This window comes from Opisthorchis viverrini (assembly GCF_000715545.1).
Source record: "Opisthorchis viverrini unplaced genomic scaffold opera_v5_135, whole genome shotgun sequence".
Lineage (NCBI taxonomy): Eukaryota > Metazoa > Platyhelminthes > Trematoda > Opisthorchiida > Opisthorchiidae > Opisthorchis > Opisthorchis viverrini.
Genome location: NW_008751792.1, coordinates 350,773 through 364,607, shown reverse-complemented (window position 1 = coordinate 364,607; position 13,835 = coordinate 350,773). Strand labels below are relative to the sequence as shown.

At 46.1% G+C, this 13,835-nt stretch overlaps 1 protein-coding gene across 1 annotated transcript; it reads right to left on the bottom strand.

Moving 5' to 3' along the window:
• Nucleotides 1-2,899: 2,899 nt before the first annotated feature.
• On the bottom strand, nt 2,900-8,199 carry T265_14056 (hypothetical protein; the record flags this gene model as incomplete). Its single annotated transcript, XM_009171827.1, is given in 4 exon segments — nt 2,900-3,147; nt 3,153-3,279; nt 4,645-4,779; nt 8,155-8,199. Coding segments are annotated over 4 exon segments (555 nt in total).
• Between the last annotated feature and the right edge of the window lie 5,636 nt (nt 8,200-13,835).

The following is a 13,835-nucleotide window of genomic DNA, read 5'->3' as shown; positions in this document are numbered from 1 at the left end:
TTCGTGCCTCCTTCGTGTTGCATTACAGCTAGGCACCGGGAGGGTGTTACAGCTGAACGAAAAGGAGGCGGAATTTGTTTTGCGCGAGACTCACCTGGAACCCAGCTGAATCTCACGTATGCGATGTTTCCAGGCAACTGAATGCGCTGCACCAGGCCGCCTCATGTTTTAGTTGCTACGTTATTCGAGATGTCGCGATACATATATGTTCGTAGTGCAATACTCATACACGGTCCGCACGTACGACTCATGAGTTCCAACAATAAGTTGGTTTGAAGCAACGGCGGACGCGATTTGACAAACATGTTTCAGACATTTGAAAGCCGTGCTCCGACTTCGTCAACCACGCTTCCGTCAAGGCTGTTGCATTTGCCGAGGTGTGTAAAGCATTTGAAATACGGAAAGTCGTGATCAGCGAGTTCACATTCGAAAGGGTGTTATGGGTGCGCGAGTAATGGGGGGCGAGATGGTCCAAGTGGTAAGAGCGCGAATTTACTTACCGGAAGGTCCGGCCTCTGCTTCTCGATTTCCACTGTTTAGGCTTGGGCAACCTGGCAGTATCCCAGCCCTCGTGCAACTTTCGGGTGGCATGGCAGCTAAGTACCGAAAGAGTGCTACAGCTGAACGCTTTACTTATGAGTGCAAGGCGCGTGTGGAAGAATCGTCTGATGCCGGTCAGTTTATTCATCGGTGCTCGCGATCCATGTTAACCCTCAAAGATTAGAACAATGCCATCCAGTCGGCAGCTGTCTGGCATTCGAGCTTCAACCACTCCTCCTTCCACACAACACAGCGTCCGCTGAATGAAATACCGTCAGTTTTAAAATTGAGGCGACAGGTGGATTTTGCATATAGTCAATAGGCAGTCTGAATACTGACCAGATGACCTGCTTGTTAGGACGTCAACTATTTGGGTGACGCATCATCAAAGTTGATTGTGCGTGTTTTTCCCTGATGGTTAGTTTGTGTATACACGAACACTTTACGCCTGTGTAAGTTGATAGGAGTTCTTACGTGACTCTGTGCTCAGTAACCTGATAAGCAGCTGCGCAGAGAATGGGAGATAGTGGCGAAAACAATGAGTCAGTGGCACTCAACCTTGCAACCTTTATAGCGTTAACATCGCTTGGTGGGGGGGGGTGGCAATTAATCCACTGTCCAATAGCTAGTCCTCATTCGTAACGTGCTCGAAACAGCAGTCGGAGAGGAAGTCCTCTATTAACGACAATGAGTATTACCAGTGATATCCGTGAAGCAAGTCACTCATTGAGATAACTCAGTCGATGACGTCCCAACTTACGGGAAGGTCCGTGTGTTGTGTCTTGATGGACGGTAAATCAACTCTGTATCGGTCCCTTGGCTTCCTTCTCCGCCCACTATGGTATGTATATCAAAAGGCACGGTAGCTGTACACAGCTTTTTATGGAGACAAAAGGAGAATCAGTACATCTGCATTCATAGGGTAATCACAGTGTTCCACAAGGTTGTGCTGGTGTCACCGTGATGGGGTGAGAAGCATCGAGTCAAAGATGCTCGATCCGGATTGGCTGGCATTCTGACCAATCAGAGCCTGCCTTCGGTTGGCCTCCGTACACCATGGTTCGAACCTAACCTCACTCTCTTGACTGCTCCTGTCTAGGCTTGGGCAACCTGCTATCACGCCCTCGCTCGATGGGGTGAGAAGCATCGAGTCAAAGATGCTCGATCCGGATTGGCTGGCATTCTGACCAATCAGAGCCTGCCTTCGGTTGGCCTCCGTACACCATGGTTCGAACCTAACCTCACTCTCTTGACTGCTCCTGTCTAGGCTTGGGCAACCTGCTATTACCTCAGCCCTCGCTCTTCCTTCGGGTCGTATGGCGTTCAGCTGCTACAGCTGAACGACCGCTTGTAGAACTTATCGTGGCAATGTAGAAGTGTTCAGTCGTATGGCGTTCAGGTGCAAAATTCAGACACCCGAGACCAAGCAGTCACCGATTTTCTAACATCCGAATGCAGTCTGTCTTGAGAGATCGATATTGAACTTCGAAAGAGATGTTAGCCGTCATATCGGCGTTCTCTGCTCACAGCATATCTCACACAGTCAGCATGAAAATTAATAAAGGAAAAAAAATCCGTTAACGACAGATCGCTCAGCTGTAACACTCGGTTCCTAACTACCAAGCCACCCGAAGGAAGCGCGAGGGCTTGGATACTGCCAGGTTGCCCAAGCTTAGACAGGGGAAGTCGAGAGGTGGAGGTCAAGTTCGAACTACGGAACTTCCGGTCAGTAAATTCGCGATCTAACCACTTGAGCTATCTCGCCTTCAAGAGTTCGTTATACTGCTACATGAAAGAAAATCAGGCGTTGTCTTGTCGAACAGGAATGGATATATCGGAAAGTTGGAATCTTCTGAAGTTCGACCGATATTCCTACAAATCTGGCATAGAAAATAGTACGAAAACAGTTTCACTGACAAATCCAACCCCCGTAAGATCTTTGAAGCACATGGATCTGCTTTATGGACTCCCAAAGCTGCATCGGTCGGATAAGCCTTGAAGACATCCTGTCTATGGTGAATTCGACGTAGCACAAATTGGCGCGGTGGTTCGTCGTTTATCGCTAAAAAATACCTTAATTTCCAGCTTGGGCAACCTGGCAGTATCCCAGCCTTCGTGCCTCCTTCGTGTTGCATTACAGCTAGGCACCGGGAGGGTGTTACAGCTGAACGAAAAGGAGGCGGAATTTGTTTTGCGCGAGACTCACCTGGAACCCAGCTGAATCTCACGTATGCGATGTTTCCAGGCAACTGAATGCGCTGCACCAGGCCGCCTCATGTTTTAGTTGCTACGTTATTCGAGATGTCGCGATACATATATGTTCGTAGTGCAATACTCATACACGGTCCGCACGTACGACTCATGAGTTCCAACAATAAGTTGGTTTGAAGCAACGGCGGACGCGATTTGACAAACATGTTTCAGACATTTGAAAGCCGTGCTCCGACTTCGTCAACCACGCTTCCGTCAAGGCTGTTGCATTTGCCGAGGTGTGTAAAGCATTTGAAATACGGAAAGTCGTGATCAGCGAGTTCACATTCGAAAGGGTGTTATGGGTGCGCGAGTAATGGGGGGCGAGATGGTCCAAGTGGTAAGAGCGCGAATTTACTTACCGGAAGGTCCGGCCTCTGCTTCTCGATTTCCACTGTTTAGGCTTGGGCAACCTGGCAGTATCCCAGCCCTCGTGCAACTTTCGGGTGGCATGGCAGCTAAGTACCGAAAGAGTGCTACAGCTGAACGCTTTACTTATGAGTGCAAGGCGCGTGTGGAAGAATCGTCTGATGCCGGTCAGTTTATTCATCGGTGCTCGCGATCCATGTTAACCCTCAAAGATTAGAACAATGCCATCCAGTCGGCAGCTGTCTGGCATTCGAGCTTCAACCACTCCTCCTTCCACACAACACAGCGTCCGCTGAATGAAATACCGTCAGTTTTAAAATTGAGGCGACAGGTGGATTTTGCATATAGTCAATAGGCAGTCTGAATACTGACCAGATGACCTGCTTGTTAGGACGTCAACTATTTGGGTGACGCATCATCAAAGTTGATTGTGCGTGTTTTTCCCTGATGGTTAGTTTGTGTATACACGAACACTTTACGCCTGTGTAAGTTGATAGGAGTTCTTACGTGACTCTGTGCTCAGTAACCTGATAAGCAGCTGCGCAGAGAATGGGAGATAGTGGCGAAAACAATGAGTCAGTGGCACTCAACCTTGCAACCTTTATAGCGTTAACATCGCTTGGTGGGGGGGGGTGGCAATTAATCCACTGTCCAATAGCTAGTCCTCATTCGTAACGTGCTCGAAACAGCAGTCGGAGAGGAAGTCCTCTATTAACGACAATGAGTATTACCAGTGATATCCGTGAAGCAAGTCACTCATTGAGATAACTCAGTCGATGACGTCCCAACTTACGGGAAGGTCCGTGTGTTGTGTCTTGATGGACGGTAAATCAACTCTGTATCGGTCCCTTGGCTTCCTTCTCCGCCCACTATGGTATGTATATCAAAAGGCACGGTAGCTGTACACAGCTTTTTATGGAGACAAAAGGAGAATCAGTACATCTGCATTCATAGGGTAATCACAGTGTTCCACAAGGTTGTGCTGGTGTCACCGTGATGGGGTGAGAAGCATCGAGTCAAAGATGCTCGATCCGGATTGGCTGGCATTCTGACCAATCAGAGCCTGCCTTCGGTTGGCCTCCGTACACCATGGTTCGAACCTAACCTCACTCTCTTGACTGCTCCTGTCTAGGCTTGGGCAACCTGCTATTACCTCAGCCCTCGCTCTTCCTTCGGGTCGTATGGCGTTCAGCTGCTACAGCTGAACGACCGCTTGTAGAACTTATCGTGGCAATGTAGAAGTGTTCAGTCGTATGGCGTTCAGGTGCAAAATTCAGACACCCGAGACCAAGCAGTCACCGATTTTCTAACATCCGAATGCAGTCTGTCTTGAGAGATCGATATTGAACTTCGAAAGAGATGTTAGCCGTCATATCGGCGTTCTCTGCTCACAGCATATCTCACACAGTCAGCATGAAAATTAATAAAGGAAAAAAAATCCGTTAACGACAGATCGCTCAGCTGTAACACTCGGTTCCTAACTACCAAGCCACCCGAAGGAAGCGCGAGGGCTTGGATACTGCCAGGTTGCCCAAGCTTAGGGGAAGGAAGTCGAGAGGTGGAGGTCAAGTTCGAACTACGGAACTTCCGGTCAGTAAATTCGCGATCTAACCACTTGAGCTATCTTTCAAGAGTTAAATTCGCGATCTAACCACTTGAGCTATCTCGCCTTCAAGAGTTCGTTATACTCCTACATGAAAGAAAATCAGGCGTTGTCTTATCGAACAGGAATGGATATATCGGAAAGTTGGAATCTTCTGAAGTTCGACCGATATTCCTACAAATCTGGCATAGAAAATAGTACGAAAACAGTTTCACTGACAAATCCAACCCCCGTAAGATCTTTGAAGCACATGGATCTGCTTTATGGACTCCCAAAGCTGCATCGGTCGGATAAGCCTTGAAGACATCCTGTCTATGGTGAATTCGACGTAGCACAAATTGGCGCGGTGGTTCGTCGTTTATCGCTAAAAAATACCTTAATTTCCAGCTGACCTTAAGAATCCGAATATGAGCATTGAGACTATGCGTTCCACCAGAGATATTACTTTGTTTTCACCATATTATCCTTACATGAGACTGGATTTCATTTGTTCAACACAATGACCCTAAAAGCTCGTCTCTGAAGCCATCAGGCAGGCGGGATAAGGAGGCCAAAAGTTTGTACATCCTGACGCTTTCGTGTTTAGGTGCAGGCCGGTGTTGGTCAATGGGCCATGCCGGAGGTAGTTGATCATACCCTAATGCAACGGATGAGAAAGCTCGCCAAGTATTTTCTTGAAAGGACTTTGTCAGGAAGTTCAGATTCCTGAAGATTATTCTAGAATACCGGAGACCTACTGAGACCCTCAGACTCTACTAAACGCCCATCAGACAGCTTTGGATCTAGGTCACTCACTCGCTTGTTCTCAATAAAACTGTTGTGATTCTTGTCGACCAATCCTTTTTCGGCAATAGGCAGTGGAGCGGGGACAGCAATCAAACACAAGAGGTTTGTGTAGGCATTCGCATCCCTCTGAATTGAGCTTCCAGTCAGGAAATTAACGAGAATGTTGCCGGAAGAAGATGCGAGCCTAATTTGCCACTTGATGATGGTACGCACTTTCGTACAGTCTGCTTATAACGATGGATGAAGAAATGACCGAAAAGCTGGTCGAAAGTGTAGGATTTCGGATAAAGCCGAATTGGCAATATTCAATATTCAAGAAAGTCGTCACTTCGAAGGTTTTCATGCATATGTAACGTCAACCCAGAGATCTTTTGTACACTTTTTTGTGCGGATACACATATGTACAGATATATTTCAGATAGGTAGCTTGAAACAGCGGTCAGTCATAGCGAGATAAAGTGGACTCAAGAGATCGCATCAGTGTGAACCCAATCTCGAGGCAACAGGATATGTTTAGCTGTAGCGCAATATCTTATATCCACCAGCCTGAGCCTTCAAGGTCCCGTTCGAACCAGTAGGTATCCAACAGTGTAGACCAGACTCTGCGAGCCTCATTACCGTCCACATATTTTACCAGGGTTTTTGTCAAGCTTGAAAGTGATTGTGTGGGAAGTGAACAGAAGCAGTGAAAAAACAAGCCCTTGAGGTATGGCAAATTCGTTCATGGGAATCTTTGACGACTTTTCCTCAGTCGGGATGTACTGCTTTCGGCAGACGAAGTAGTCATCTGTCCTGGAAAGTTAATCAATCGGCGGTATTCGGTCACTCGAATCAAGGGCACCATTGGGGTCGATGAAGCAGACCCGGACGCTTTTGGGTCCTCAGAAAATTGTCCTGTAGAAAGACTACTGCAAGCATGCCAGATCTGGACAACCTGTACACAAATTGATACATGTGATCCGAGGCGATCAATGAAGGTTTTATAATGTCAAGCAGTAGTCGTTCTAGCAATTTATCAGCTATACACCGTGTTTTAGCATTTTTAACGAGACGAAATAGCATGAAACTGGACAGAATTCTAGTGGACCACAGGGCTGAAAGGCTTCGCTTACTGGGATTACTCCAGGTCAGTAATATAGGATGCCTTCTAGACACGACTGAAAAACGGGAACGGAGATTCCTGAGTCACAATACTTCAACCTTAACAGGGCACCCCGTCCGGCCCACTGGTTTTGTTCGCGTGGATTGGTCAAACGGGAAACGCATTTGCACCGAGGCTGGACTTTACATCTCAAAGCCCATTCAATAGATAGACTGACGGAGCTCTGCTGCGATCACTTTTAGCGGATATTCTCGTGGCGATTAAGGAGTTAGAAGCAACTGCCTTAAGTTAACAGCAGCTTGTTCGTCACCGAGGCTCACAAAAATGCGCAACATCTCTCGAACCCTCCGACAAACGTTCATTCTGATGTAAATCTGATTACCTAGCGTGGAATGAAAGACAGCATACCATTTGTAGACAGAAATGCGTATGTTGGGAAACGGTGTCGTTCGCAGAACCGTCCGTTGGATGTTCGTATGTGTACTTCATACGTTTTGTGCAAATAGGACATAAATGTTGTGCATTCTGGGAGAGAATCTACCCTTGTGCCATCATGAAGCGTGTGCTAGCTTATCAGGATGAAAAATTTCGCTGAAAAGCCTATCCACAATCATTCATGATAGAATTACGCTCAATACTCAAGAGCAGCCCCCAAAGTAGATGTAGTTTCAAGCCAGCTATTCAGAGGTTGCGTTGGCGCATAGAGCACTGACCGACCTCTTTTTCGGCACATGCCTTCCAGCACATGCCTTCTTAGTGGGCACTTGGCTACTTAGCTGAAGAGAATGCAGAGGTAACTTCGACGGTGCTCGTGATGAGGTTTGTGAATCGAACAAGCATGCCTGAACGTGAATGAGTTAAAAGTCATCTCCGTGGTTATCCGCACCATCTATCACCCACCACCTACTAGATAGCAGATGCTGTTCCAATACAGACTGAGCAAGTGAAACTGTACCTCGCGCATCCACTAGCCGGGTACACTCGTTTAACTGAGGCTATTGGCATTGTCGAATGGAGGCGGGACTTCTATAAACAGAATATATCTATTTTTCTGAAATCATACTCTCCTGGTGATGCTGAAACAAGTGCGATAACCAAGCGAGGCTGGTAGGCTTTCTTACCTTATTTTAGCTGATTCCTGGTGCACATCCGATGTTACTCGGCTCACCGAGTAACACGCGACACAGCTGGCATGTTCGACAGACGCATGCTGTGCAGTATTTTTGCGACAGGTGGCGTGGGCGAAGCAGAACTGAAGTGGGAAACTTCTAGTGGACTGCGGTGAAGTTGGTGACTTGTAAACCAGCTTGCCAGTGAGCCATTGCACCTCTTGTTGTATTGGACGGTGTGTCCGAGCTATTGGTTAAGCCTGCACTGAGCCTGCCAGACTACGCGATAGGGAGAAGACAGAGAACTGGGGACACGGCTATATTGCCAGGACAAAACGTACAGAGCGTCTGCGTAAATATATAGGATGACTACTTGGCCAAATATGGTCGTCCACTTGTTCGCTCCGTACAGCCAATGGTGATGGTCCGGTCGTGAACATTCTCAGGCCCACTAAGCTGGTCGTGTGTTGCTGGGCCGTGTTAGGTGCGAGCCGCCAACTCACCTAATTTCCGGACGTGTCGAACCGATGGTGACCTTAAGGATGCGTCACTCTCTGCACATGTGCTTTTTCTTCTGTCTGGGCGCGCCCTGATACCTCTGAATCCATCCATTCTGAGCATTAGGCTATTGTGTTTTCGCATGAACTTAAGGAAGGGTATTGAACGCTCAATTCACGTCACCTAATGAGTCATGTCACCTCAGCTATGGATTACAACAGGTGTTGCATTCATTGCCTGATAGGGAGGTACTGAGGGGTGGTTCGCCAGGATAACCAATATTTTCCCAAGTGTGACGCAAACCAGTTAGCTTAGATATTTACCTTAATGGGACTATGCAATTCAGTGGTGGCTGGCCGTGATATTTAACACTATCAGGTAATCCCACGTGTCTGTGAAACTGAAGAGAACCGCTCGTGCGTCTACCATAGTCAATAGACGCTGAGCAGTCTCTGCTCAGCAAGCTGTGATCATCATGGTCGATAGCACAATATCAGAGTCCAGCAGTCATGGATAATTGCCGTACATCTGCAAATTATTTGAGAGTCTTGTTGTAAAGAAACGAATAAAAAGTGGATGAGTTAGTCCTAGGACATCACAGTCATTCAGCATTGCCCAGTGACGCAAACCAGTTAGCTTAGATATTTACCTTAATGGGACTATGCAATTCAGTGGTGGCTGGCCGTGATATTTAACACTATCAGGTAATCCCACGTGTCTGTGAAACTGAAGAGAACCGCTCGTGCGTCTACCATAGTCAATAGACGCTGAGCAGTCTCTGCTCAGCAAGCTGTGATCATCATGGTCGATAGCACAATATCAGAGTCCAGCAGTCATGGATAATTGCCGTACATCTGCAAATTATTTGAGAGTCTTGTTGTAAAGAAACGAATAAAAAGTGGATGAGTTAGTCCTAGGACATCACGGTCATTCAGCATTGCCCACGTCTCCATACACTCAGTTGAACAATTTATATCTGACTACTGTCCGCGCTCCGGCACCTAATGCCGAACACAACAGATTTATTGGAAAAAAGTGAGCGCGAAGGTACAACAGCATCGCGCTATATACTGAGGGAACACTGCTTGACCTTGATCCAACGCTGCCTCGCACTGTCTGACTTTGATCCAGAACTGTCCGATCGGCGTTTTGTGGAGTTGGGAGTCTCAGTAGGTAGTCAGGTAGTCATCAACATCAATTAACAGTAAATATCTTGCAGCACCCGCAATCACGTACACAGGAGATCACATTGACGCCATTATGAAGGACGATCCGCACTGACACTAACCACTATCGTAATCACTATCGTGACACCCTCCCCAGTTTGATCATCTTTGTGCTTGTGACACTGTGAGCGGGACCCGGAAAAAGTTGAGTTTTTCTTTAAATGATGATGTGATATGCGCCATACATGAACAAATGATAACTTTCGGCATTGGGCTCATTGGTTGCTTGAAGTCCTTATTGTAAACACAGTCCTCAAGAAGCGCCTTGCTTGCACTTCATGACAAGGAGCGTTATCTTTCGGATCAATTTCACTCCAAAAAGAATAACACCGTTAACATTCTGTCATTTGTCGGAGTGTCACAACAGGCAAATATTTTTATAGTAAGCAATTTGCGTTCCATCTACTGACGTATTCCGTTTTTCGTTCAACTACCCACAACTGTCGCCACATGCTTTCATCTGACTCCCGAACAAAGCATAGACTGCAACATTTCCCCATTCGAATGAAAAAAAGTTGAAACAAGACATGTGAACCTAATTCTGGTTGACTGCTGATTTTCGCAGTGTGAGAAAACGAACCGAAACATGGGCGTGCAAACTGAAAATATCCAGGTAGCCATTTACGTCACCATTACACGAAGATTTCCCATCTACTCACCTGTGGCGTAGGCGTGGTATCAGCTTATCCGTCGGGTTTACAATGCTGCAGTGCGCTCCATATTACTATACAGATCAGAAACCTGGCCGCTGCACGCCGAGGACATCAAAATACTTCCAGTGTTTGACCATTGATATCTTCACAGCATTGTTCGAATCTCGTGGGAACACCGGATCGAGTGGTATTCGGGAGAAGTAACTCAACCTCGATAAATGAACTGATCACACTGCATAGGTTGCGCTGGCTTGGCCACGTGCTGCGTATGCCAGTCGACCGAATTCCTCGAAGGTCTCTTTCCGCACAACCACGTGAAGGATGGAAGAGAGCCAGAGGCGGCCAAACCATGACTTGGCAGCGAAGTATAAAAGCCATTACCAGCAAACTCATCTGCGCTGGTCATTGCCGTCTTTCTGGATGGGGACCCCGAGACAGACCATATCAATGGCTAGAGACATTGTCAGACATGGCCCAGTCACATCCTCAATGGCGATCATGCATCCAAGCTATTGCCTTCAGTACATAGCACTCTAACAACCCCCCCTCCACCTAACAGTCCAGTGCTGTAGTTACGCACTAATTTATCAACCTTCGCCTCCAATGCGCAGCTACCTACCCCACCTCTCAGAATCATCGGGGAATGAAACTGTGGCAGCTACAACCACTGTACGACAAGTACGTGGTTATTACAGCTGAGAGTGATGATGATGATGATGATGATGATGATGATGATGATGATGATGATGATGATGATGATGATGATGATGATGATGATGATGATGATGATGATGATGATGATGATGATGATGATGATGATGATGATGATGATGATGATGATGATGATGATGATGATGATGATGATGATAAATATAGGCCTTAGATAATCGTAATCGGTGTAAACCTGAGAACAGAGTGTCACACAGGATCATATTTAAATTGACTTGAATAAAAGCGTTCACCGGAAGGACTAATCGTTACTTCAGTCAAGGGTTTTCAAAGAACTGACAAACTTTCCTTTTCTTGAAGTGACAATTTGACGAAAAACAGTCTACCTATTTCCATATCCCACCAGAGATAAGGAAGCTAGAGCAAACACTACTATGCATAGGTGTAAATTTATTTTGTCGAATCGATCCAAACGTTGCACCCCAACAAGAAACCTCATTTCTAGGATTGACGTTTCAAGTGTAATCATCAATAGGGGTGGTGTGACGAACGAATCACATGTCGATTCGTCATCACTTACCCTTGGATTTAGGTGTTTCTGGGATCAAGGTGAAAAAATGTTCCAATTTCATTCTCCTTTGGACATAAGAATGCACAACATTTGGCAGCCGCGGCACCCATGTTCACCCTTGCGCTTCGAGTGCGAGTCGGCATCGAAAGTGCACTGGCGTTATGCAACAAGCTGTGTATTGCGGATGGTGCACGCACGACTATTTCAAGGTCAGACAGTCTGGTCGCCCACCTCTGCTTTTTCTGTGCGTCAACACTTTACAAATAAGTTGGCTATGTGGGCAATTCTAGAACGACATCAAGCGTGGTGAAGCTGTCTTTATCGACCGATGACCGATCACACCCTTAAAGCCTTTATAAACCATGGAAAAGCACTTTGAAATATTACTACTTTGGTTTAAATGTATTGGAATTTATGTACCGGGCTAGGAAGTTGCTGATTTCCATAGAACTGTGATATGGTCTCAACTCTCTCCTGAAGTCAATTGGTGGATTTAGGGTGGATGTCGATTAATCGTTTTCGTCACGTTGTGTCCAAGCCTCAAACGGTCAGCTAATTTTCGCAGAACAGAAACATATTTTAGACAAAGAGGCGAGGATGCTCCTGCGCCACAGACCAAAGTTCCTCGGCTAATCGACCGTGGGTTTTGGAGGCTTCAGAAACCACTCCATTCTGTGCGGTCGCCTGTCCTCTAAGTCTGACTGACTGTTTGAAACTGTGTTGGGTGACTTTGCCTATCGACACCTGAACAGATTATAACCCTATATGCTTCTCTCCACGCTTAGGTCGCTGCATACTAGAAAGGTAATTTCTTTGTGACATACTTTCAATCTCGCCTTGTAAAACGTGGCATCTCATCAGTTGTATTCCGACCACTCTGAATCAGGTTTTATGCTCGGCACCGCAGTTACAGTGTGTTGGCAAAACGCCAGCAGATATGTTCGTCGGGCTCTGTTCCCAGCTCCCCATTCTCCTTGGTGAGACCCATCCCTAACTTCAGACACGGGACTAACGACATCTCAAAGTCAAACAAACACACCGTGTCCTGATTCAACATTCTCACACTGCGATATCAACCAGTCGTCTTGCCTCAGCCTGGTGTTTAGTATCGCAATGCGAAGTGACCACAATTTCTCAACAACTCCACAAGTGTGGAGTGTGACTGTTGCGTGTGTACTCTCGTTCTGATTCGCATACTGTGCTCTAAAAGCTTACAAAGGTTGTCAACAAATGGACAGACAGTCTGGGCGTACCTTGACAAGTTCGTCATCATCGATTTGTGTAGTGTCCTACAGGCGACTCATGCCTAATGTTTGCACTCTTATTTAAAGGAACATTAGTGTTAGTTTCTTGCAGTAGCTGCTACGACATGAATGTCGAAAAATTCAGTCAAACAAAATGAAAGTCAAATACGCTCATTTGTACACGAATTTATAGTGGGCTACCATAATTAATTTGTCTTCCGTCAAAGCCAAATTCGTGCGCAAGTGAGATTAGTCATCTAAATCTCAAAAAAAAGGTTCAAGTAGGACGCACTGTTGAGGGAATTTCGGGGACTGCGCCTACCTAATGAGCCCGAAGAAAGGCAAAGTTGGTCGTTGGCTGTCCAACAGTTTTCAGCAACTTTTTCAGTAGTGTGCCGCGTCTAGACAACAAAGTCAGTCAGGCTGTTTAAAGTGCCTGTCGTATGCTACCAGCACGATGGATTTTTGCAACTTTATAATTGCCAGTTATATATTTGTTTCTGCTGACTAGGGGAATCCGTATGGAAATTATTTCAACCAATAAGATCCTGGTTTGTGAAAAAAGTTTGTGCATCACGTGATAAGCTCATCCTTGAGACTACTTTACCCATGCATTGCTAAACTCGTGACAGCAGGATAAAGCGCAATGTAAAAATGGTGAAAGAACTCAGGGCAACGATAAATTATGTGGGGAAAAGTCAGGTAAGCTTTCATACGACAGTGTGTAGAGTATCCAAGCAGCCACGGGCATCGACGTTTAATTTGTCACGTGACTGAAACGAAGCACGTTCTAAAAGTACTGTCTATGCATAAAGATGTCTTTTGAGGAATATTTTGACACATCGGTCGATTTTTATGAAGGCTTTCGTTTGGTGTTCCAGTTTTGCTGATTGTGGAATGCATTGAGGCAAACATAAACGAGAGATTCAGTTGAGTCTCGCGTGAAAACGAAATTGATTTGCGATTGAGTGTATTTCTTGAAAACATTTTGGGTGTTAGATGAGTAAACAGTTCCCCGATGTTCTTTCTACCGTAGGCCTTTGGAGACACCCATCAAACTATCCAGTACTCTGTATTTTGGGAGGAACTGAATAGCTATTCAGTGGAACGAAGTGGGTATAAATTCTATGCGGAAGCAGATGCTCGCGCTCCCAGGTGACCGAAATCAGTAAATTTAGCTGGTGAACAATCTCTTGACACGGTAGTCTTTTAATT